The sequence below is a fragment of the Zeugodacus cucurbitae genome, chromosome 4 (assembly GCF_028554725.1).
Source record: "Zeugodacus cucurbitae isolate PBARC_wt_2022May chromosome 4, idZeuCucr1.2, whole genome shotgun sequence".
Classification (NCBI taxonomy): Eukaryota; Metazoa; Arthropoda; class Insecta; order Diptera; family Tephritidae; genus Zeugodacus; species Zeugodacus cucurbitae.
In genome coordinates this window covers 38,323,772-38,347,737 of record NC_071669.1, presented here as the reverse complement: position 1 = coordinate 38,347,737, position 23,966 = coordinate 38,323,772, and the positions used below count along the sequence as shown (strand labels likewise).

The window sequence follows — 23,966 nt, the reverse complement described above, 5'->3', positions numbered from 1 at the left end:
TTCACCCCGGTGGATGAACGTCTAGCCACAATCCGCATCAAAGCGAGGTTCTTCAACATATCGCTGATTTGCGCCCACGCCCCAACGGAAGAGAAGGACGATGTGACCAAAGATGCTTTCTATGAGCGCCTAGAACGCACCTATGAGCGCTGCCCCCGCCACGATGTAAAAGTCGTGCTTGGTGATTTTAACGCCAGGGTGGGTAAAGAAGGTGTCTTTGGCACAACAGTCGGAAAATTCAGCCTCCATGACGAAACATCGCCAAACGGCCTGAGGCTGATCGACTTCGCTGGGGCCCGAAATATGGTCGTCTGTAGTACCAGATTCCAACATAAGAAAATACATCAAGCTACTTGGCTGTCTCCTGATCGAAACACGCGGAACCAAATCGATCACGTTGTGATAGACGGAAGACATGTCTCCTGTGTTTTAGACGTGCGTACGCTCCGAGGACCAAATATAGACTCGGACCATTATCTGGTCGCAGCGAAGATACGCACCCGCCTCTGTGCAGCAAAGAATGCCCGTCAACAAACACAAGGAAGGTTCGACGTCGAAAAGCTGCAATCGCAACAGACAGCCACGAAATACTCTACTCGACTTGCACTCCTGCTCTCTGAGAGCACTCATCAGCATCTCGGTATAAGGGAACTGTGGAACGGCATCTCAAACTCACTGCGTACCGCTGCAGCCGAAACAATTGGTTTTCGGCAACGACAAAAAACAAGCTGGTACGATGAGGAGTGCCGTCTCGCAGCGGAGAGAAAACAGACTGCCTACCTCGCAACATTGCAAACGACCACAACACGTGCGGGATGGGATAGATACCGAGAGCTGAAGAGGGAAGCGAGACGCATTTGCAGACAAAAAAAGAAAGAGGCCGAAATGCGTGAGTACGAAGAGCTTGAGAAGCTGGCAGACAGAGGAAATGCTCGAAAATTTTATGAAAAAATGAAGCGACTTAACGAAGGTTTCAAGACCGGAGCATCCTCATGTAGAGACCAAGGTGGTAATCTGGTAACCGATGTCCAGGGCATACTGGGATTATGGAGGGAACACTTCTCCGAACTGCTGAATGGCAGTGAGAGTACAACACCAGGAGATGGCGAACCCGATCCCCCAATCGATGACGATGGAATAGATGTTCCATTACCCGACCATGAAGAAATTCGAATAGCAATTACCCGCTTGAAGAACAACAAAGCAGCGGGGGCCGATAGATTACCGGCAGAACTATTCAAATACGGCGGCGAAGAACTGATAAGGTGCATGCATCAGCTTCTTTGCAGAATATGCCTGACGATTGGAATCTCAGTGTGCTCTGCCCAATCCATAAAAAGGGAGATCCCACAATCTGCGCCAATTACCGTGGGATCAGCCTCCTAAATATCGCATACAAGGTTCTATCGAGCGTATTGTGTGAAAGACTAAAGCCCACCGTCAACAAACTGATTGGACCTTATCAGTGTGGCTTTAGACCTGGAAAATCGACAACTGACCAGATATTCACCATGCGCCAAATCTTGGAAAAGACCCGAGAAAAGAGGATCGACACACACCACCTTTTTGTCGATTTTAAAGCTGCTTTCGACAGCACGAAAAGGAGTTGCCTTTACGCCGCGATGTCTGAATTTGGTATCCCCGCAAAACTAATACGGCTGTGTAAATTGACGTTGAGCAACACCAAAAGCTCCGTCATGATTGGGAAGGACCTCTCCGAGCCGTTCGATACCAAACGAGGCTTCAGACAAGGTGACTCACTATCGTGCGACTTCTTTAACCTGATGCTGGAAAAAATTATAAGAGCTGCAGAGCTAAACCGAGAAGGTACAATCTTCTACAAGAGTGTACAGCTCCTGGCGTACGCAGATGATATTGATATCATCGGAAGCAACAACCGCGCCGTTTGTTCTGCTTTTTCCCGCATGGATAAGGAGGCGAAGCGAATGGGTCTGGAGGTGAATGAGGACAAGACGAAATATCTCCTGTCATCAAACAAACAGTCGGCGCATTCGCGTCTTGGCTCCCACGTCACTGTTGACAGTCATAACTTCGAGGTCGTAGATAATTTCGTATACCTGGGAACCAGCATCAACAACACGAACAATGTCAGCCTCGAAATCCAGCGCAGAATAACTCTTGCCAACAGGTGCTACTTTGGACTGAGTAGGCAATTGAACAGTAAAGTCCTCTCTCGACGAACCAAAATCAAGCTCTACAAGTCGCTTATCATTCCCGTCCTGCTTTACGGTGCAGAAGCTTGGACGATGTCAACATCAGATGAGACGACACTAGGAGTTTTCGAGAGGAAAATTTTGCGCAAGATGTATGGTCCTCAGAACATTGGCAACGGCGAATACCGCAGACGATGGAACGATGAGCTGTACGAGTTATACGACGACATTGACAAAGTTCAGCGAATAAAAAGACAGCGGCTACGCTGGCTAGGTCATGTTGTCCGAATGGACGAAAACACTCCAGCCCTGAAAGTGTTCGATGCAGTACCCGCCGGAGGAAGCCGAGGAAGGGGAAGGCCTCCACTCCGTTGGAGGGACCAGGTGGAGAGCGACCTGGTTACACTTGGGATCTCCAACTGGCGCCGAACTGCGAAGGAGAGAGACAGGTGGCGCACTATCGTCGATTCGGCTATAACCGGCTAAACGGTTGCAACGCCAATCACATACATACATTAAACACTTTGGCCATTCTTTAAGTGTTTAAAGCTCTCGAACGAACCTCCTTCAGAAGAATTTTAACTCACTCCTTACTAAGAAGTAAGCCAGCATTAGCTGGGCAAACAAATTGAAAACTGACACACCTTCAACATGCAACATACTTGTAATAGGAATAAAACTACGCAGAAGATTTCAGGTTCCACATGTCTTTGCTTCGATGTGCCTGTTGTCAATAGAGTCCTACGAGACTAAGTGTTTCTGGCAGCAACATCCGTTTGACAACGAATACCACCAAACGACAAAAAACACGTTCGAAGTAACTAGAACAAGCAGTGCCACTGATAAGTGCCTTGCTGCCTCGTTATCGCCACACAACTGGACATTGCTTTTATTTACTCTTACTGCGATTACCATGAATGCAACTTAAGCTTTGAATTACAGTTTTTTATGTGCCACAGCTACTGAAGTTGCCACGTCGAGTTCCTTCAATGTTGTGTGCAGTGCAGTTGATAGTCATATCAGCAATCTCGAGACGATTTCAACGACCCCATCAAAGCTATTACAACGAGCAGTGATAAGAAGCGAAAGACTACACTCCGTTACATATACATATGTCTCCGTCAGGCTAAAAATAAAGCCATTTGCCGGGAGTGAAGCACAACCCTGTCAGAAAATCGGGCGTTATTGTCTAGTATGATTTAAAAGAAAAGCTAATGTTCGGCAACCAAAACTAGCTAAGCAATTTTCCTATTCTAATTGGGTCAGGAAAGACAACCTTTGACAGGTTTATTTTTCAAAATTTCTGAAATAACCGAAGTTCTTCCTTCTTTTCCTTCAGGTACGACTCTCCAACAGCCATAATGAGGCATTCTTCTCTCTTTTTTCCCTCCATCACTCTTCTTCTATTTCTTCAATCTGCAATCTTCAAGCGCAGCTGCAAATTTTCTATGCATTCACATTCCCCTGTTCTCTGTCTGCTCAAGCTCAGTTTGCTACTTCACGATTATCTTCTTCAGCTGCTTATCGCATTTGTCGCAACCACGTTATGGTGTCGTTTTCTCGTTGCAAATGAACAAAGTAAATGCAACAGCCCACAGAAACAGCAACGAAAAAGCAACCACAACAGTAACGCGAGTACTGTAATGTAATTACAATAACAAAGTGGAGGAGTTTCAATTTCACTTGCAGTTCCAGCAGCAATTGATAGCAACATCACAAGCACTTTGCTCGGGCATCACACAGTCTTCAGCAACAGCTGTTGACTTCAAATGGAATAGTTGATTATCTCGTTTGCTGTGTGATGGGTCACTGCCAGACTGGTTGAGCGTCCAGGGGAATATAGGTAGCACGCTACTTTAAAAGAGTTGATGATTTTATTGTTTTTGTAACCGATAGTTGGTGGCTAGTCACTTCAGTTGTTTTCTACTGCACGTTTATAAAAATAAATCGTGTTTGCCTAGGCGATAATCTTTACTGAATGTATGACAAGAACAGAACCGATAAGTTTCTCAACAAAGTAATAGTCGAAAAAATAAAAAAAAGGAAAATGAATACTTATATTGGTTAAGAATTAGAATGCTATGAACGCGAGTTCAGTGAAATTTTGAGAAAGTGGAAATAATTTATGATAACTAAACTCGCAATGTTTGATAATCTACCAACAAAATTATTAAATGTCTTTATAATTAATAAAACACGACATTAAAATTTATTTCGTAAAGAGAACTTAGAAAATATTTTGTATATCAATATATCTTTTTTAACATAATTTTAGATTGGAGAATATAGGTACGTTCATATACATATATTCAGCATAAATCATTTTAGCTTAAATTCCAGATTGTCGAAGCATTTTTTACAGAAACCCTGAAACTATAGTTAGCATGGAATTATCTATTTCAGCGTATCTAAAAATAGCTTCGTATAACCTTATTCAATGCAGTTATACGAGATTTCTTATCATTTTAGTTGAGGAAGATAGAAACTGTTACCTAGTATTTTGTTTACATGTTGCTAAGCTAAACGTATTTTAATCCATAGTTCCATCATGTCAACAGAATGTCTTTCATTCGTCATATATTTAGCACTGCCGTCGCTCACGTATGCACTCCACCACATATAAATACAGTTGTGTACAAAAGTATATAAGTGCCAGAAATAAAACTAGAATTGACAGTTTAACTTCTCGGGAACTCAGGTAAATGATGCAGCACACAGAATATGACGTTAGTATTAACACAAGGAACGGAATTATTCCAACTATGGTATTCCGGTGCTGATATATCTCAAAGATACTTGGTTTTACTAAAACAAAAACACTTTATAATATTTATCTAGCAAAGTATAATTTAAATAGAAAATATTTAAAAAATTGTATTGCTAATTACGAGTTGGCTTTATTTACCCCGAAAATATAGGAAAATTGCGCAATAACTTATAAGGAAAAGGAAGACGAGGGCCAAAGAAAATTAATGATTTAAGAGCTCAAAAAGATTAAACAGAAAATATAATTTCAGTTAGTACGGTTAACACAAGCAATCCTTAAAAAGTTGAATGGCTTATAGCCTTTTCGCACAGCCAAATTAATTGATACATTAAGGTTATAATTGAGAAACCACATTTTGCCTTCGCACTACCGACTACTCGATAATCGATCAGATGTTATACATTTTTGCTTTTTTATTTTGTATGGTATATCGATCTAAATCTGCGCCTTATTCGAGCAAATGCCGGTTATTAATTATTAAAAATACTAAATTAATAAATAAAAACTAACTCCTGTGCGAAAAGGCTATTAAAAAGAAACCACGCAATTTTCAGCGTGTCCATTAATCGATGACGAAACGGATGGTGGTCAGTTAAGATGAAAATTGAATGATTTCTTAGTTCAGCCTCAGGACCACGCTACTACATGGCAATGTCAAAAGCATATCTTTACATATAGTGGAGTTGGTTCAACAATTTCGCAGTTAACAGAATCGCGGGCCAAATCAAAGAGTGGATGAGGTAAAAAATTATTAAAAAAAAAAATTAAATTCTCATTCTAATGTCTTCACTTCTAATATTTTGTGACCAACCGTATACATATAAATGTTCATATATACATTTTTTGCTCTTATCAGTTATCATAGTCCGCTGAGTCTATAACATACATACATACCAGTATATGGTATATCTACACAGGTTCATAACAAAGCATGACTGATTTATTGCAGCTGTCTGTGCGCAGTGATAAGGCCACTTGAGGAAGAGCTGGCATGTTGTTTTTTGTGTGCAAATTTATTTCCTTTATTTCTATAACATTTCCAAGCATAATAGCAAGAATAATAGGCCAACAAAAGGGAAACACATGCGATTAATCTTTGGTCTATCTGTATATTGTCCGTTTTCTCTGATTCGGCAGTGACATTAATGTCAATAGAAGTTGAAAAGAGAAAGGAAAGGACTGATAAAAGCATAAACTCAGCAAAATATTGTTGTTAGAACAACATTATGCAAATATATATAGAAAAAATCACTCCCCAATGGATCAAATACAAAATATTATTGGAGAAAGAAAAACTACAACGTAGCTTCCTCGAGCTATATAAGGCTAAGGAAGATATGCAGCAATATCGACATACCTTATCTTTGATTCTTTTCTCAAGCTTTAGATATATCAAAGAATGAATATTTGAAATGACTCATTGAACAAGTAATTTGATTGTTATTTAAACTGACACCGGAACTTTATGTGGCACCACCTACGCTGCATGCGAGTACACGAGAGCAAATACACTCACTAACAGCGTAGCGAAACAGCTTTACCATATACAGTAAGCAGCCGACTATAACCGATTTTTTATAAATAAGTGGCAACCATATAGGGGTATCAAATTGAGTCAGGAAAAATATATAAACAATGCAAAATAATATTAAAATAAAACTGTTAACCACGACATAAACGTAGACGCGAATGGGAAACAAAGCAGTCGTGGGTATTGAAAATGTGGTTACCCTGCCATTTGGTGGCGAGGCAGAGAGGAGAGGCGAAAACGGCTGATCGCCTGAACAATTGAGCGATTGACACTGATTGTGCAGCTATGCAATTCGAGAGGAAATTGGCGAGCAAGTGAGCCACTGCTGCTCTCGATCGGCGGAGAGGAGGCTTTATGCGCAAGCATGGCTCCACAGAGGGTGATTGACTTGTGTAGATGACAAATATCAGATTTGTATGCTGTTACAATGACTGAGTGACAAAGAGACTGATTGTTAAACTCACTGAATGACGAACAGGGGGGGCAGGGAGGACAAGAAAGCACAAATTGCACGGTGCAGATTCGAAATGCACTTTGAGCGGATACGGTTGTTGTAAACAAAAAAAAAAAAAACAAAAACACAAAAACGAGCGCTTACAAACAGAAATACTAGCAGGCTAGCAATTCAAATGTTTTATGTTTGTGTATTTTTCTGTTGAATTCTCGTTTTGCTGTGGTGTCACATTTACAGGTGAATGACGCAAAACGTGAAATGATCCGCCCAACAACTGGGTCTGAGAGTGAGTGTGTGTGTGCGGCTAAGAGGCATTTGAAAAATTCGTATTTTATTGACAGGAATGCCTACGCATTTGACAAACGACAATTAAAAGTGGCTTGCAACATGCGGCATGTGGCATGCGGCTTGTGTGCGGGCATGCTGCCGCAAAGCAACAATTGAAAGCTGTCACAGGTTTCGGTTAGCGAAATGGTTGCTGGATATGCTGGTAAACCGGTTGGTTGCTGCTCCACGCTTGGCCAGGCCAGAGTGGTTGCCTGAGTGGCACTAAGTGATTGGCTAGTCGGCTGGTTGCAACGATTGTCTGCAGAAACGTTTGGGTGCAGGCAACGTTTGACACTGCGATACCACTTTCGTAGCGCATGCCACTTTACGCCAGTTTGCATTAGCCTCACAGAGCGGGCTGCAGCCCAGCCCTTGCATGTTTAGTTGAAAAGTAGACGCAACCCAGCGTAGAGGTTTAGTCAGCCACAGAGTCATGCAGGTTGTTGCAAGCATTTGAGGCTGTGTTGCTACATTTGATAACCAAAAAGGAGAAAATATAGTTTCGGTAGTTGTGCATTTCCAGGAAACAACAGAAAAATACATTTGCCCAACCACTTTCAGTTGTGCTATCTCTTAACTTAAGTGAATGTGCAAGCTTCTGATTGCTTTCGACATAACAGCAAATGCAACTCAATGCTCGGTTGCGGTTTTTATTGTTGTAGACAGTGGGCAAATTTTTTTCTATCGACACGAAAGTTGTTGCAAATGTTCTTTGGAGTAATGGTATTTCAATTTAACTCTCAACTTTATCGCAACATCTCTTTAAAGCTAATGAAAGTGCAATTATTTCGATAAAAGAATGAAGCAGGAGTTGAAAAATCTTGCGAAGTTGATTACATAAGTGTGTTAATCCGCACACATAGAGCCTAAAGAATGGTTACTGATAGTGTGTCTTTGACTGGTCGCTTAGACCCCCGTTGGCTCATCAGGTGTCAATAAATTGACAAAAAATTCGTTAACCCTCGTGTAGAAAGCCCCATACTTTCAAGTTATGTATATTATATTATATTGACGTTTACTTACTTAATCTGCCAAAGCTGTGCGATAGCCTCTTTTTGAGCTTCTGCAATGCGCCGCCCTTCTTTTCGCGCATTGTCACGCCTGAAACGGTATAAAATACACACATAATTAGAAAATAATAATAATGCAAATATAATTAAAATATTTATGGTAAAGTACGTTCGATTCGCTACTCTCCAGCATTCGGCGATTTAAAGACAGATATGAATATTTAAGCTTTTATTGTTAATATTTCCGTTTTAATTAATTAATAGCTTACACGATAATTACAAAATCCATCATCCAAGTTATTATAATTATACCCATTGGTATAAAAACACTCACAAATTTCAGTAAAATATATATACATATGTATGTACGTATTTAAAATGTATAGCCAATCACCAAAATAACACACATCTGCTTTATTAAGTGCTCATGGTGTCCATAGAAATAACAAAAATCCAATTTATCCGAAATTAAACAACACAAATCATTTAGAAGCACATAAACATACACATATGAATCGAGAAACACATTCTCCCATACATATTATAAATGTATATGTAGCTCTGCATATTAATTGTTGCTATTTGAGTTGTTGCTGACATGACAGCGGCCAAATCGACTTTGAAAATTTAACAAAATATTTACATTGTGTCAGCCGCGGGAATGGTTGGAAGGCTGCTTAGCGGCTGTTGGAGTTTTTTCGCTTTTCTATTGCATATCTGCGTTGCTGTGGTTTCATGGGCTCACACATACATATGTATGTTTATATGCCCAGATATGTTTATATGTATGTCAAATGAAATATGTGAATGATTGCATGGAGTCGCGTGTGTGCTTGCTGCAGGCTAAAGAACATTGTAGACACGCAAAATGCTAAACATGCAACACAATCAATCAAATCAATCAACTAAAAAACCACCAACACAAACTCATGCATGTAAGTCAGAAATATGTACCAACATAAAAAGCAACAACATTGTACATTGTTTGTACATTTATTAAATAAAGTTGGCTTCGTGGCAACAGTAGCGCCGCAACCGAGCGCATAAATTGTGTGCAAATCAATACAATTCTATGAAGCTATAACAGTGGACCAATGCCGGTTGGCGGGGAGTGCTGGCAGGCATGAGCGGTTCGTTGGCTACGCGATGGTTTCGGATATGCAACAGATGCAATGGAACGTGAAAAATAAATTGCACTATAACATCAATCCTTCCCGCTGTTACAGCCACCAGCAGAAAAATTTAAGCAGCGCTGTGCCGGCGTGTAGAATAGGAAATATAATAAACAAGTAAGGAAAGGCTAAGTTCGGGTGCAACCGAACATTTTATACTCTCGCAATTTATTGAAGAAATTTTAATAAGATAACACCCAAATTTACCTATAAATTCGGCACAAAGTTTAATAGAATAACGAAAATCGTCCTATATAGTGTATGAGGGCTGAGGTAATTCCTGAACCGATTTCATTCATTTTCACCAGCACTTAATTTCGCAAAGACATAGTATCTCACATATTAACCAATACATATATGTAGATTAAAGCCCACCGTATTTTTTAAAAACCTATAATTAGGTACATGGGAGCTAGGAGATGTTATTATCCGATATAATAATTTTTGGAACAGAGACACACTATTAGAAGAAAACAATTACCTCTGAATTAAATTGAGATATCTGAGAGATTTACCCATATTTTCGGTTAAAATTTATTCTTAGGCGCTGAGTTCAACATGTCCGATATCTAGGGTCTTGAAAAGTTTTAGTCCGTTTTCGACAATTGAAGCCAGAGATGAAATGTACTATTTGTGTAAAGTTTTATTCCGCTATCTTCATTGGTTCCTTATGTATACATTATAAAGTGAAGGAATCAGATGGATTCAAAATTGAGTTATATGGGAAGTTGTCGTGGTTATGAACCGATTTCATCAATTTTTCACATGTGTCATCAAGGTGTCAAGAAAGTATTATATACCGGATTTCATTGAAATCGGTCGAATAGTTCCTGAAATATGGTTTTTGACCCATTAGTGGGAGATGCCACACCCATTTTTCATTTTGTAAAAAAATCTGAGTGCAGCTTCCTTCTGCTATTTCTTATGTAAAATTTAGTGTTTCTGACGTTTCTCGTTAATGAGTTAACCCACTTTTAGTCATTTTCAACCTAACCTTTGTATGGGAGGTGGGCGTGGTTATGATCCGATTTCTTTCATTTTTAGACTGTATAAGGAAATGGCTGAAAAACACGACTGCAGAAAGTTTGGTTTATATAGCTTTATTGGTTTGCGAGTTATATACAAAAAAACCTATTTGAGGGCGGAGTCACGCCCACTTTTCCAAAAAAAATTACATCCAAATGTGCCCCTCCCTAATACGATCCTATGCTCCAAATTTTATTTTCATAACTTTATTTATGGCTTAGTTATGACACTTTTTGTGTTTTCGGTTTTCGCCATTTTGTGGGCGTGGCAATGGTCCGATCTTGCCCATTTTCGAAAGCAACCTCCTCAGGGTGCCAAGGAATACGTGTTCCAAGTTTCGTTAAGATATCTCAATTTTTACTCAAGTTATCCGTTGCACGGACAGACGGTCGGACGGACGGACGGGTGACTCGTCTCGTCACCCTGATCATTTTGATATATATAACCCTATATTTAACTCGTTTAGTTTTATGACTTACAAACAACCGTTAGGTGAACAAAACTATAATACTCTCTTTAGCAACTTTTGTTGCGAGAGTATAAAAATTGCAAACACAGCATACAACAACCGCTTCAAATTGCGCGTACACAAATCCCAGTAGCGAAATTTGCAACGTGTTACTGCAGCCTCAGCAGCGGCAGTGGAAAATATATGTGTAACCCACACTTCAATATACTTAGTACCCGTATTTGAAATAGTCAAAATAGAATATCTTTAAAAAATCACATACAAACCGTTGACACTTTGATATGGATAGATAAAACTTGGTTTCCACAAGCGTTCATTTCACAGACTAAGAGAGAACTCAATAGCTTCTAATCATCTCATACAATTTTTTTGTATTCTAGATGTGACTTAGTTTTGCGCAACTCGACATCTTGGAAGAATAGGAAAGTAATCGCGACTCTTAGATCGACCCATCTTTCCATTGTTGAAGAATAACATTTTATGGAAACATTTACATATCATTTACAAAAAGTCAGTATTTGTGAGCTAGTATTTCACTCATTTGTACTGATGTATATAGTAGTATACAATTTATCGGTTCCACGTGCAAATCTCAACAACAAGAACGATAAAAGAAGACGAGTCTCAGAAAAATTTCATTCGACGTACATTGTGATTTCATTCGTTTTCACTCCTTAGGATTGGGTCAGTCTAGAATTTTCTAAAATACTATTATTATTTGGCTAAAGCATGTTTTAGAGTTTTAAAAACTGCTAAAACAGAGAATCCAAAATTTCCTGCTCAATCCTTTGTAGTGTTGAAGAATTCAGGTCAGAAGCACTCTCGAAACTGTTTTTCCGAATCAGGCACGTACTCAGAACCTATCGCATATATCCATTTGAAATTCAATTGTAGTTTCAGAGTATAAGTATCTAGTAGAAAGCGGAATTTGTATGAAATTTTATTTCTATTGCCAATTGAATAGTTCGAGTTATAGAAGTTCGAGTTATGGAAGTTCCACTGTATTTAAAAAGATCGACTTGGTTTTCCTTTCCAAATAAATTGATCAAAGTATCAAAATAAGGGGCTCATTGAGGGCTCTAGGCTGGTGTACTCCCATACTGTCATATTCCATACAGCTTTACTAAACTTTCCTAAAAACTATACACCATACACCCATAGATACATATGTACTAGTAAGAAGAGTGAGGTCCAGTAGTAGTAAATAAGTAACCTTCTCAGAATTCTAGTAATAATTTGTAACCCTTTGTTCTCTCTTTTAGTTCAGTTATTTGTCTAATTCTGTACCGATATGTATCTAGAAGGCAGAATATGATAACTTTGTTTGTAAAATACTTGCTATATACCACAAGTACGATATATAACGGCGAGTTCTACCCAAAAATAAACTTAAATATATTGCAGAACATCATATTCACAAAGGCCTTGGCTGCCTTGGTGATTAATATGTGATTGTCCAACAGTATGGGCCGAATTGATTGATAGTTAATAAAATAATGCGAAAAAAACGAAAAAACAAGTTGACAATCACGCGGCAATAAATAATAAATTAATGATAATAACAACGTAATCGCATATGTAAAGTTGCGAAAAAGCGTCAACGTCAAAACGGTCTAGGCAAGATACACACATATTATCATCATGTACATACTGTATTGTATCGGTAAACTGGTGTATTTGTGTATGCAATAAGTGTTTGTATGTTAATTAATTGCTTATTTCACTTTCAGCCAATGCAAATTACACTGCTCGCTCAGACGTACAATTTTGATTTGCAAGCAATCGACCAGAAAGGCTGTGACGCTAGCCGACTGCCAGACACATAGACAACGCAGATAGACGATCGCAAGCGTGAAACAACGAGAAATGAACACATGGGATACTTGTATACGATGCTCGCTCTGTCCACCCAATCGACTGTCTAACGATCACGAATTTTCTTCAGTTGGGAACGAATGGAAAAGCCGTCTCCGAAAGGTAGATGGAATTTGGGGAAAGCTTTTCAGAGCAGCAATTCTCTTCTTAGTTTAAACTTTGTTTTGCTTGAGGTTCGAACACAAGACATACTAAACAGTAGCCAAGCAACAAGAGCATTCTGCTACCGCTTTAACGAGCACAATTTATGCAAGGAGATAGTCAAGACGTCGTTGATGTTAATAGCGCCTGTGTTGATGAAGGTGGTGACGACAAAAGACGAACGTGACTCGATAAACACGTCACACAGTGTTTTAATACGAGCGCTGAGTTTGCCACTTGCAACCAGCCAGTTATAATGCAACGCTCTGAGCGGCAGAGTGAGCGGGTCGGTGAACAGAGCAAACGCTTTGTATTTGCATATTATTAAAATTATATAACTTTTATGTACATATGTTCGTCACAAGCATTGGTGTTGGTAGTCAAGACGGCTATCAGCTTAGTTTACACATTCATATTACAGTAAATTGACTGCGAAAAGTCTGACTGTCTAATGCCTTTCTCTTCTGTAGTGTCTCATTCTGTTCGCTTTGTGCTGAAATATTTCAAATTCAGCTTTGCATTGTGCTTTGACAAATGCGAATTCATTGTCAATATTAATGGTATTTGTTCTTATGCGCATTCTATTCAGAACAAGAACGGTGCGGAATAGTAGGTTGGAATATATATATGTATATATACTACATATTATTTCAAAGAATAAATTTCATTTTTTTCATGCTATTTAACTAATGGAAAAAATAGAAAAATTCATTTTTGAAAATATATTTTGTTTAATTTTAGAATTCTTTATTCCCATACGCCGCTAAACTTATAAAACCTGTTGTGCACAATATCCAAGCAAGCACATAGACTATCTTATCTATCTTCATGGTTGTTTAGGTATTTATCTCAAACGTAGTAATCAACGCAATTCATTTTCGTCCATCACAAACACCCCTCCACACAATATTGCCCACCCAATCGCCTCTGAAGGCAGACAGTAACCACTTGTAAAACAAGCAGCATTGTCATTATCAACGAACCGCCAACACATCATCGTCATCATCATTCATGAGAAAGTCGACGCTCGTTCGCCCGTCAGTCAGACTGATAGTTAGTGATATTATTTTATTTATTTATTTTCCCAAATTACAGACAAGTGTACATGCTCTCGTGCGTTGCTTAATTCATATTGCAGTTTGTATATATGTATGTATGCGCGCATCCGTAAACATTTTGAGGTCAATGTGCTTATAAAAACACTTTGATTACATTTCGCCTCGCTTCATTTCATTTCATTACACATCGATTCAGTTCGTTGATATTTCATTCCAGTTAAGTTGTGATTTTTATTTATTTTGTTTTATGGAGTATTTTGCAATTAAATTGGAATTTTTAAATTTTAATTAAATGTGCATTGGCATTTTGACATGAGGTATAAGAAAAACAATAAACAAGAAAGCCCGAGTAGTGACGCACTCATGTGTAATGAAGAATTGTTTATTGTTGCTGTTGCACGCTGTCCGTACGAGAATTGCTCTCGTGCAAGCTGTTGAATGAGCCATGAGTGTGTGTATTTGCACGTGAATTGATTCACAAAATTATTTGGTAGAACGTTTCTTGTTGTTGTTTTTTTTTTTGATGGTAAACAGGTGTGTCTAAAGAGATTGTGGTTTACGTACATATGTACTATACCTGATTTATTTACATATATACAGTGGTGTTCAAAAATTAAGCATAATGAAATGTTAAGTTTATTTCACAAACTCAATGACGTCACAAATAACATAAGCGAGAGAAACCAAGACTTAATTTCTATGTGGAGCAGATGGCAAGATTATATTCTCAATAATACCCACAAAGCCAAATATGGCCTGGGGCATAATTTAAGAGTTTACCAAAAAAATCATATGCTTATCACAACAAACAGCTCTTTTGGATATATCATCGGTATAATATCTCGAAACACACTAATGAAGTTATGGCTTCAAAAGAAGAAGTGAATATAGTGGAGTGGCCGTTACGATCTCCAACTAAATCGATACCACAACCGTGTGGGCAGTTGAAGATGTAAAGCCAAATCTACAAGCAGGCCCCGGAAGTTCGTTGTCTGGACTGAGATACTTGAACTTTAAATTTATTCTTTTTATTTTGGAACCACTCTAGAACAATAATGCTCTAAATGTATTTCTTCCCCTATATTTTTCTCTTTTTAAATGCGTCGCTTTAATTAAAAATTCGGTACACAGGCCGCAACCACTAGTTTTACTTTCACAATTCGTTTCACTGCAGCTTCCTTGAGACACCACTTGTATTTTAACAAATTGAATTATCTCATTAAAGTGTTGCAAAATCCTTGGCAGGTAAAATAATTAATCTATTTCTGAAGTGGAGTAGAACATGCGTAGCATATCTAATTATGAAGTGTAAAGCTAAACCAACTCATCGGATGGCTAACATATACGGAAATATTCATCTCCGAGGAGTGCAGCATGCTTAGCGGGAAAGCAACGCTTCGCCTTGACCATGTCATCTTGTATAGTCAGCAGAAATTTTAGGCACGTGGAATAAATGATGAAGACTGCTCTTGAATATTTTTGAAATAACTCTAGATGAATGTCTGATGCGGTAGTAAAATCAAATCTTATTTTCGGCGGCTTTTCTTAAGCTCTCTTTATAGTATTATTCAAAATATCATATTCGACAATTCGTATAATGTCATAATACACATTATTCATCGAGACTGTCAAGCGATCGCTGTTCATTGTAATTCATAGAAAACCAAAATATTTGATAATATTTATATTACCAACACTTATTTTAGATACATTATCGACACAATTTTAATCAAACGATAGCAAACAGAAACACAAGGAAAACAAAGAAATATTTGTTATTTTTTTACAGACCACACCGCAGGGTTTTGAAAAGTTTCTCAATTAGTTTGTTTAGATTCTTTCGTTTCCACACAATTCACTGTTCTTTTGCTTTCCGTATTGTTGCCATTGGATGAAAGCCAAAAATCAAAACCAAATAATGAGCGTGTGTGGGTGGAAATCAAAACAAGCAAAAGCTTAGCGGCGCATGGCAACCATGAGTGAGCAGCACCAACAACGTTTAGTACTTCTTATTTTGGACGCATTCTATTTAATTTCATATTAAAGCTGATTGAAATCTCCGATATTTAATTTTTCAATCATAAACATTTGCCTGTGTGTGTGTGTGTGTCGACATGAAATTGTACTTTTTCAATTACCAAAAGTTGATTGTGGCAAAAACAGGCATTTTAAGCAACAACAAAAGTGTTTATGCGTGTATGCGCACAACATTCAACGGTCTCGATTGCTAAAGTTTTACGAGCTCTTGAGTGTTTTGACGTCGAATCGACATTCGCAGACGGGGGCACATCACATTGCTATCTATTTCAATGGCAAATATACGGCGAATTTATTAGCACCGAACAAGGTTATTGCGAATAGAGAGGAAGTTAATGTGTGTTGTAGGTCATACATTGAGTACTCGTGAGTTGGTTGAGCAATTTATTATTTTAAACTAGGGAGAAATTGACAAGAGTAAAAATGTTTTAATTTAAACAAAAATTTATAAATAAAACGTAACTATTTATGAATTGAAAATAATCTTGAATTTAATTAATATATGTACAACTGTGTTCGAAATAATAGAAATGATATAACCAGAAATGTATTCAATGAAATAGTGTAATTGATTTTTAAGTTTACAAGTTTACAAGAAATATGGGTTTCTTAGAAAATAACATAAATAGCTGCTATAAATAAATTAAAAAGTATGGAAAAGCTGAAATTTCGGCTGTGATTAATAATATCAGCATTTTGAGCATTGAGCATTTTACTTTAAAAATCAATTTAAATTAAACAAAATAAAGTTTAATTAATTAATACTTCATCGAATTACTAATGTTGGATAATATCGCTGTCTATCTCCAAGGTATGGATCGCAACAAACACTTACATTTCTCGAGAGGAATGCATTGTGCGCCTTCTTCACAACACTTCATAACTGCTTCGTGTTTGACGCATTCTCTTTCCCTACAGCTTCCTTAGATTCTGCCCAAAGATTCTAAATTGGATTAAGATCAGATTATTGAGCCGTCCAGCCCATAACCTCAAATCCATTTCAGCGTATGGTAGCATAGTTGTCTTAATTATTTCAACGTACATTTTGGCACCTCTGTTTTTTTAAATTCAAATCAACAGGCATATACCGTAATAAGAGAAAAACCGTTGATTTTAGCATTTTCATGGCTCACAGTCCGCAAAACAAATCTAGGATAAAACAAGTAAGGAAAGGCTAAGTTCGGGTGCAACCGAACATTTTATACTCTCGCAATTTATTGAAGAAACTTACACTTATATGAGGGCTGAGGAAATTCTTTCATTTTCACCAGCAGGGTACACTATATACAAGACTATACGCTCACTTAATATATTTAAACCTATAATTAGGTATATGGGAGTTAGGAGATGTTATGACCCAATTTTAATAATTTTTTTAACAGAACACTATTAGAAGAAAACAATTTCCTCTGGATTACATTAAATTATCTGAGAGATTTACCCATATTTTCGGTTAAAATTTTTCCTTAGGCGCTGAGTTCAACATGTTCGATATCTGGGGCCTTGAAAAGTTATAGTCCGTTTTCGACAATTTTTCACAAGTGAAGTCAGAGATGATGTACTATTTGCGTAAAGTTTTATTCCACTATCTTCATTGGTTCCTTATGTATACATGATAAAGTGAAGGAATCAGATGGAATTCAAATTTGAAGGAAAGAAAATCAAAAGGAAAAGGAAAGTAGTCATGGTTGTGAACCGATTTCTCCCATTTTTTATCCGTGTTATCAGGGTATAAAGAAAATATTATATACCGAATTTCATTAAATCTGTCGAGTACTTCCTAAGATATGGTTTTTACCCATAAGTGAGCGATGCCACGCCCATTTTTCATTATGTAAAAAAATCTGAATGCAGCTTCCTTCTACTATTATTTCTGCAAAATTTAGTGTTTCTGTCGTTTTAAGTTAGTGAGTTAACCCACTTTTAGTAATTTTCAACCTAACATTTGTATGGGAGGTGGGCGTGGTTATTATCCGATTTCAACTATTTTCATGGTGCGGTGGGGTACGTAAGAGAACCGACTGCAGAAAGTTTGGTTTATATAGCTTTATTGGTTTGCGAGTTATATATAAATAACCGATTTGGGGGCGGGGCTACGCCCACTTCCCAAAAAAAATTACATTAAAATATGTCCCTTTCTAGTGCGATCCGTCATACCAAATTTTATTTCCATAGCTTTATTTATGGCTTAGTTATGACACTTTATGTGTTTTTGGTTTTCGCCATTTTGTGGGCGTGGCAATGGTCCGATTTCGCCCTTTCGCCGATTTTCGAAAGCAACCCTCTCACTGCGCCAAGGAACATGTGTTCCAAGTTTCATTAAGATATCATAATTTTTACTCAAGTTACAGCTTGTAGAGACGGACGGACGAACAGACTTCCGGATTTCAAATCTACTAGTCACCCTGATACCTTTGGTATATACGACTCTATATCTAACTCGTCTAGTTTTAGGTGTTACAAACAACCGTTATGTGAACAAAACTATTATACTCTCGTAGCAACTTTGTTGCGAGAGTATAATGAAGCTTTTTCTGACCTTCTTACATACTGTTCATGTTCTCGGAACAAAATATAACAATTTTCGTTTCGTCGGACTACAATACCTTGCGCCATTTTTTGATTGACCAATGCAGGTGCTCTTTAGCAATTTGAACTCTGGCCTGCTTAATCCGCGCTCTTAACTAGTCTTTAGTTTTTTTTGGGAATAAATCGCTTTTCTCGGGACAAATCCACAACTGCCCTCAACCGTGACCGTTAAAGAGCCCCATTTCGTCACCTTATTTCAGGATTTGGTTTTAAATGCATTTTGCATTTGATGGATCAATTTTACAGCAAAATTTTCATATATTCCTCCTTTTATAACTCCAGAGAATTTTACTAACCGACCAATGTTTTATCAAGTGAAGCACCCATACACATGATATTACCTAGATCATGTTATGCAGTCTATCACATAAGATGTCGTTGAACATTTTCATGTGGGCAACGCCAGAAGTATGGTTTATCAGTTGATTGGAAACATTTCATTTTTGATTTCTTATTTATTTCATCCGATAACGTTTTTTCAGTCTTCCCCTGACCCCTTTTTATATTTTTACAGAATTTTAGACGGCCTTAATATTTTTATTAAATAGAGGAGTTTTCTTCTGTTTAAAGGTGGCCAGAAATCCTCACACGTTCGGTAAGACAACTGCATTGCATCGTTTTCTTACAGCCACAACAATGTTCAAAGCTAAATTTAACTGACTAACAATTTTATTGGTCGAAAGACCACTTTTTGCCCCAAAGAAACAACTTATTTTTACCAGAATTTTATTCAGTTGTTTGGTAATTGAAATTTTAAGTTTTTTACCTTAAACACTTTTAAACTGTACGTTGTTGTCGTACGACTATGAAATAAATTAATTTGGCACGCCTGACCGTTGCATTTATTATTTATGTTGAAATATTAAATTATGTATTTACGTTTAATAATATATAAATATTTAATTTAAAATTATTTTATTACAAGTAATAATTTACTGCAACAAATATGCAAGATAATTTAATTAAATTGTGCGCTGAGAATTTCATGCATCATCCAATTTAAGCGAATATTAATCATTAAAGCCGAAAACCGCCACCGTTGCCGGCGTAAAACCGCAAACATACATAATACAGTCGGCGAAATTGCTGTGTGCTCATATAACTGACGGCGTTGACTTCGATTCATTGTTGTAATTTACTCGTATTGTTCGGGCTCATATGGGTGTACGTGGTTATATGTAAACAACCGTTATGGTGTTGCTTGTTTTCTCAACTTTATTAATAATTTGATTTTTTATTGCTGCACAGTTGCCGTGGAATTGCATTATTAACGCAGCAGCTGTTTAAAATTATACACATTCATGTATGTATGTATGTATGGCTGTGGTTGTGTGTGCGAATGTGTCTGCTGATGTGTGTGTGTGAACAGGAGTTAACACAATCAATTACAAACACACAGTTGTTCGGCCAATCGATCGATTCGTGTTGCCGCGCCGCCGCATGCAGCAACGTGGTCAGGTGTAATGCGATTTTAACACAGTTTTTCACAATTTGTGAGCTTTTTACTATTTTCACTGCCATTCACTAGGCGTTGCAACGATATTTGCCGTTTCGCAGCCATACGGCAATTACGGCAACTTTCCCATAAGCAGCAACTCACTTGCCAATGCACAAACACACTTACAACATACGTATATATAAGTAGATATATATTTATCTAGATCTATAATTAAGTATATGCACTATATACATACAAACAAATACATACACGGTGCTGTGTCTCCTACGTCAGCGTAGCTGGAAAGTTTACGCTTTTTTACTATTGCCACAGTAAGGCGAAAAGTAAATAAAAAACATTATATATGTACATACAGACGAGTATGTGTAAAAGAAAAGCAACAGCTGCGTTGTAAGGCAAATTGTTAGCAAATTTGCCCATTAATTTTTAATTAATGAACAAAAGCAAAAACACAAAAAAGAAAAAAATGTCTACATACATACATATGTACATATATATCTTCATGTGCATATAAGCACGAGTTGGTATTTACTCATTTGTATATTTGTTTACTTCGCAAATTAATGAAAATCGCCAGCGTGGCGCATCTTATATCGAACGCGTCTAAAAGTGCAGAACGCAGAAAGACGTTAAAGTTCACAGCGAGACACAAATGTATGCTTATTATTATTTGCATTCATTTAAGAAGTAGTGCGAATTCGGCTAATTTGTTAATTGCGCGAAGATTAACAGCATTGCCCATTTGCCACTTTGCATATCCATAGATCAACAACCGCATATTTACCTACAGCTAATTACAATTAACAGTGGCGCAATTATTGCTTTCTAGCGCCGACTATAAAAGCCAACGTATTATTTATTGCATTGTTGTTGTTATACTGTAAATATACTTTCCTGCACGTACGTGTGTGTATTTTGAAATAATAAACCCATTCGTTTGGCTAAAAAATGAAACTTGTGTCTAGACTTCAGTAGAAACTCCGCCCGGAGTTAAAAAATAGATGTGATCTTGCAAGCATCAGTTTATGGTATAACAGAATTCACAATATCGAAGCAGTCAACGTGAAAACGTGAAAATTTCAGTTAAGAACCCCAGAAGAGAGTGCTGTCGTGTGGTGAATAGCTTTCCACAGGGGAAATACCCAGTTATCGTTTTATCATATGCAATATATTAGCCGTTATATTCGTCATGAAATTTTTTATGTTTGTAAATGAAGTAGTCCCCAAAACACTTTAACCTTTTGTGGTTTTTTTGCTTAAAGAATGTCAACACCGCAACATACACTTTTTATTCGTTATATAGCCGTTATATTCGTCATGAAATTTTTTATGTTTGTAAATGAAGTAGTCCCCAAAACACTTTAACCTTTTGTGGTTTTTTTGCTTAAAGAATGTCAACACCGCAACATACACTTTGTTTATGACAGAATATTCCAATAAATGCTTTCAATTTTTAATTTATTTTGACCACTTTACCCACAACCAATTACCAATAATTTGATTAGAAGTAATTTTAAAATATGAGTATTAACAAAACGAAATTATTCAGGAATTTTTTAATACAATATCTGAAAGAAAAGATGCACGTTACCATTATTAAAATTATTATTTCTTCTCCATTAAAATGAACTAAGAAATAGATTTGGGTGTTTACAAAGACATTTCCAAAATAATGAAATATTAAAATTGCACATTTTTTAAAGGCTGTGGTGTTAACTGACGGGCACCGTTGTTTGATGATTAATTGATTTTCGATATCTGATAATAACAACTCACTATACACCAGACAGCAGATAAATATCAGAAGTGTAATTAATACGAGGGTTGCCTTTTATATTTCGGAATTAAAGAACAAAAACAAACATTACAAGTAAGGAAGTGCTAAGTTCGGGTGTAACCGAGCAGTTTATACTCTCGCAATTTAATGATTTAATTTTATTAATATTTGACCCATATATTCGTCATATATATGGTATAAAGTCCAATGAAAGTTTAAAAACTCTAATATTAGGTATATGGGAGTTAGGTGAAGTTAAGAACCGTTATTAAAAGAAAGCTATTCCCTCTGAATTTCTTCAAAATATCTGAGAGCCTTACCTATATTTTCGGTGAAAAAAAATTAGAAGCACTGAGGTCCTCACGTTCGATATATGGGGCCTTGAAAACTTATGGTCCGATTTTGACGATTTTTAGAAGAGCAAAGCCACACCATAAATGCAGTATCTATGCAAAGTTCCCATAAGTTCACTAGTGTTAATTTTATATATTGTAAAGTAAACGATTCAGATCTATTTCAAAGTTCTTGTATATAGGAAGTAGGCTTGGTTGTGAACCGATTTGGCCTTTTTTCACAACATATCATTGGGATGATAGGCAAATATCACAAACCAAATTTCATTGAAATTTGTCGAGAAGTTTCGGAGATATAGTTTTTGACCCATAAGTGGGCGAGGTTTTGTATACCAATTTGAGTGCAGCTCTTCTGTACCATCTTTATAATGAAATATAAGGTTTCTGGTGGTTTTCCTTACTGGATTAAAGCATTTTTAGTAGGTTTCAACATAACCTTTGAGGTGGGCGTGGTTATTATCCGATTATGAATATATAATGAAATGGCTAAAAAAAAAACGAATCTAGAGTTTGGTTGATATAGCTTTTTTATTTTACGAGATATGTACAAAAAACATAGTAGGGGCCGAGACCACGCCCACTTTTCCAAAAAATTACATCCAAATATGCCCTTCATAGTGCGATTCTTTGTACCAATTTTTTTTTTGTTTTCTGTTTTCGCCATTTTTTGGGCGTGGCAGTGGTCCGATTCCATCAAGATATCTTAATTTTTACTCAAGTTACAGCTTGCACAGACGGATGGACATCCGGACTTGAACTACACTCTTCACCCTTATCACTTTGGTATAATTACTCTATATCTAACTCGTTTAGTTTTGGGTGTTACAAACAACCGTTATCTGACCAAAGCTATAATACTCTCTTAGCAGCTTTGTTGCGAGAGTATAAAAATTAACGAAAATTCCTTATTGTCTTTTAAAATATAATACATTAAGATCTAAACACTTTTGCAACTCTGAGTGAGATATCTCCAAAACAGAAGTTCTGAATGCATCAACCGACAATCAAACGACAACTTCAGGTGTCGAAAAACGTTTACCTCTTAGTTTATACGGGAATAAAAAGAAGTTATTCGTTGCCAAGCCAGTTCTATACGGTGGATAGTTGTTTCAGTCGGTGCGGTTGGTGTTTCTGATTTCTTGAAAGAGAATTGACAAACAAATTTTTGTGTAACACTCACAATTTACATCTTTTGGAGCGGCATATCCAAAAAAAAAAACAAAGAGAAAACATTTGCTTGGAAGTGCTTTGTTCAACTTTTGTAGAAATCGGCTCATCTAGAAACATCCATATGATGTGTTTGACACGAAAGGACACACGTCGATCTTGCTATATCAGTTTGTTTCCGGAACAATAACTGATTTTTGACGAAACTCATCTTTGAGTGATATACGACCTCGATTGAATAAACAGTTGTCGATTTAACTCAATTTTAAGGCCGAGATGAATGTTTTCAGCTACTGTAAGCAACACAAATAGCACTCGTATGTCAAAACGTTGTGACTGTGAATAACATAAAAAATGTCAGACTCTATGATAAATTTGTGAGTTGCCAGATTGCAACATTATGGTTATCAAATCTCGAATATTTAAAAGGGAAAGTACGTAGGTGTAGGATACTGATTCTAACATTCAATAAATATCTCATATAATTATAAAGAACACACTGAATATTAACTACATTTTAAAAGGTTTTACCCGTTCACTAATGATTATTTAATCAGTTAATTTATTAACTGTAAGTACC

General features: G+C 37.0%; 1 protein-coding gene across 5 annotated transcripts in view; it reads right to left on the bottom strand.

Moving 5' to 3' along the window:
• The window catches only part of LOC105216288 (cyclin-dependent kinase 14), a 224,713-nt gene that overhangs the window by 130,570 nt on the left and 70,177 nt on the right, over positions 1–23,966 (bottom strand). For all 5 annotated transcript variants that reach the window (XM_011190703.3, XM_054230011.1, XM_029042886.2 and 2 more), the window contains one exon: positions 8,277–8,354. In XM_011190703.3, coding sequence (XP_011189005.1) covers positions 8,277–8,354 — 78 coding nt within the window. The remainder of the gene's footprint in view (positions 1–8,276; positions 8,355–23,966) is intronic.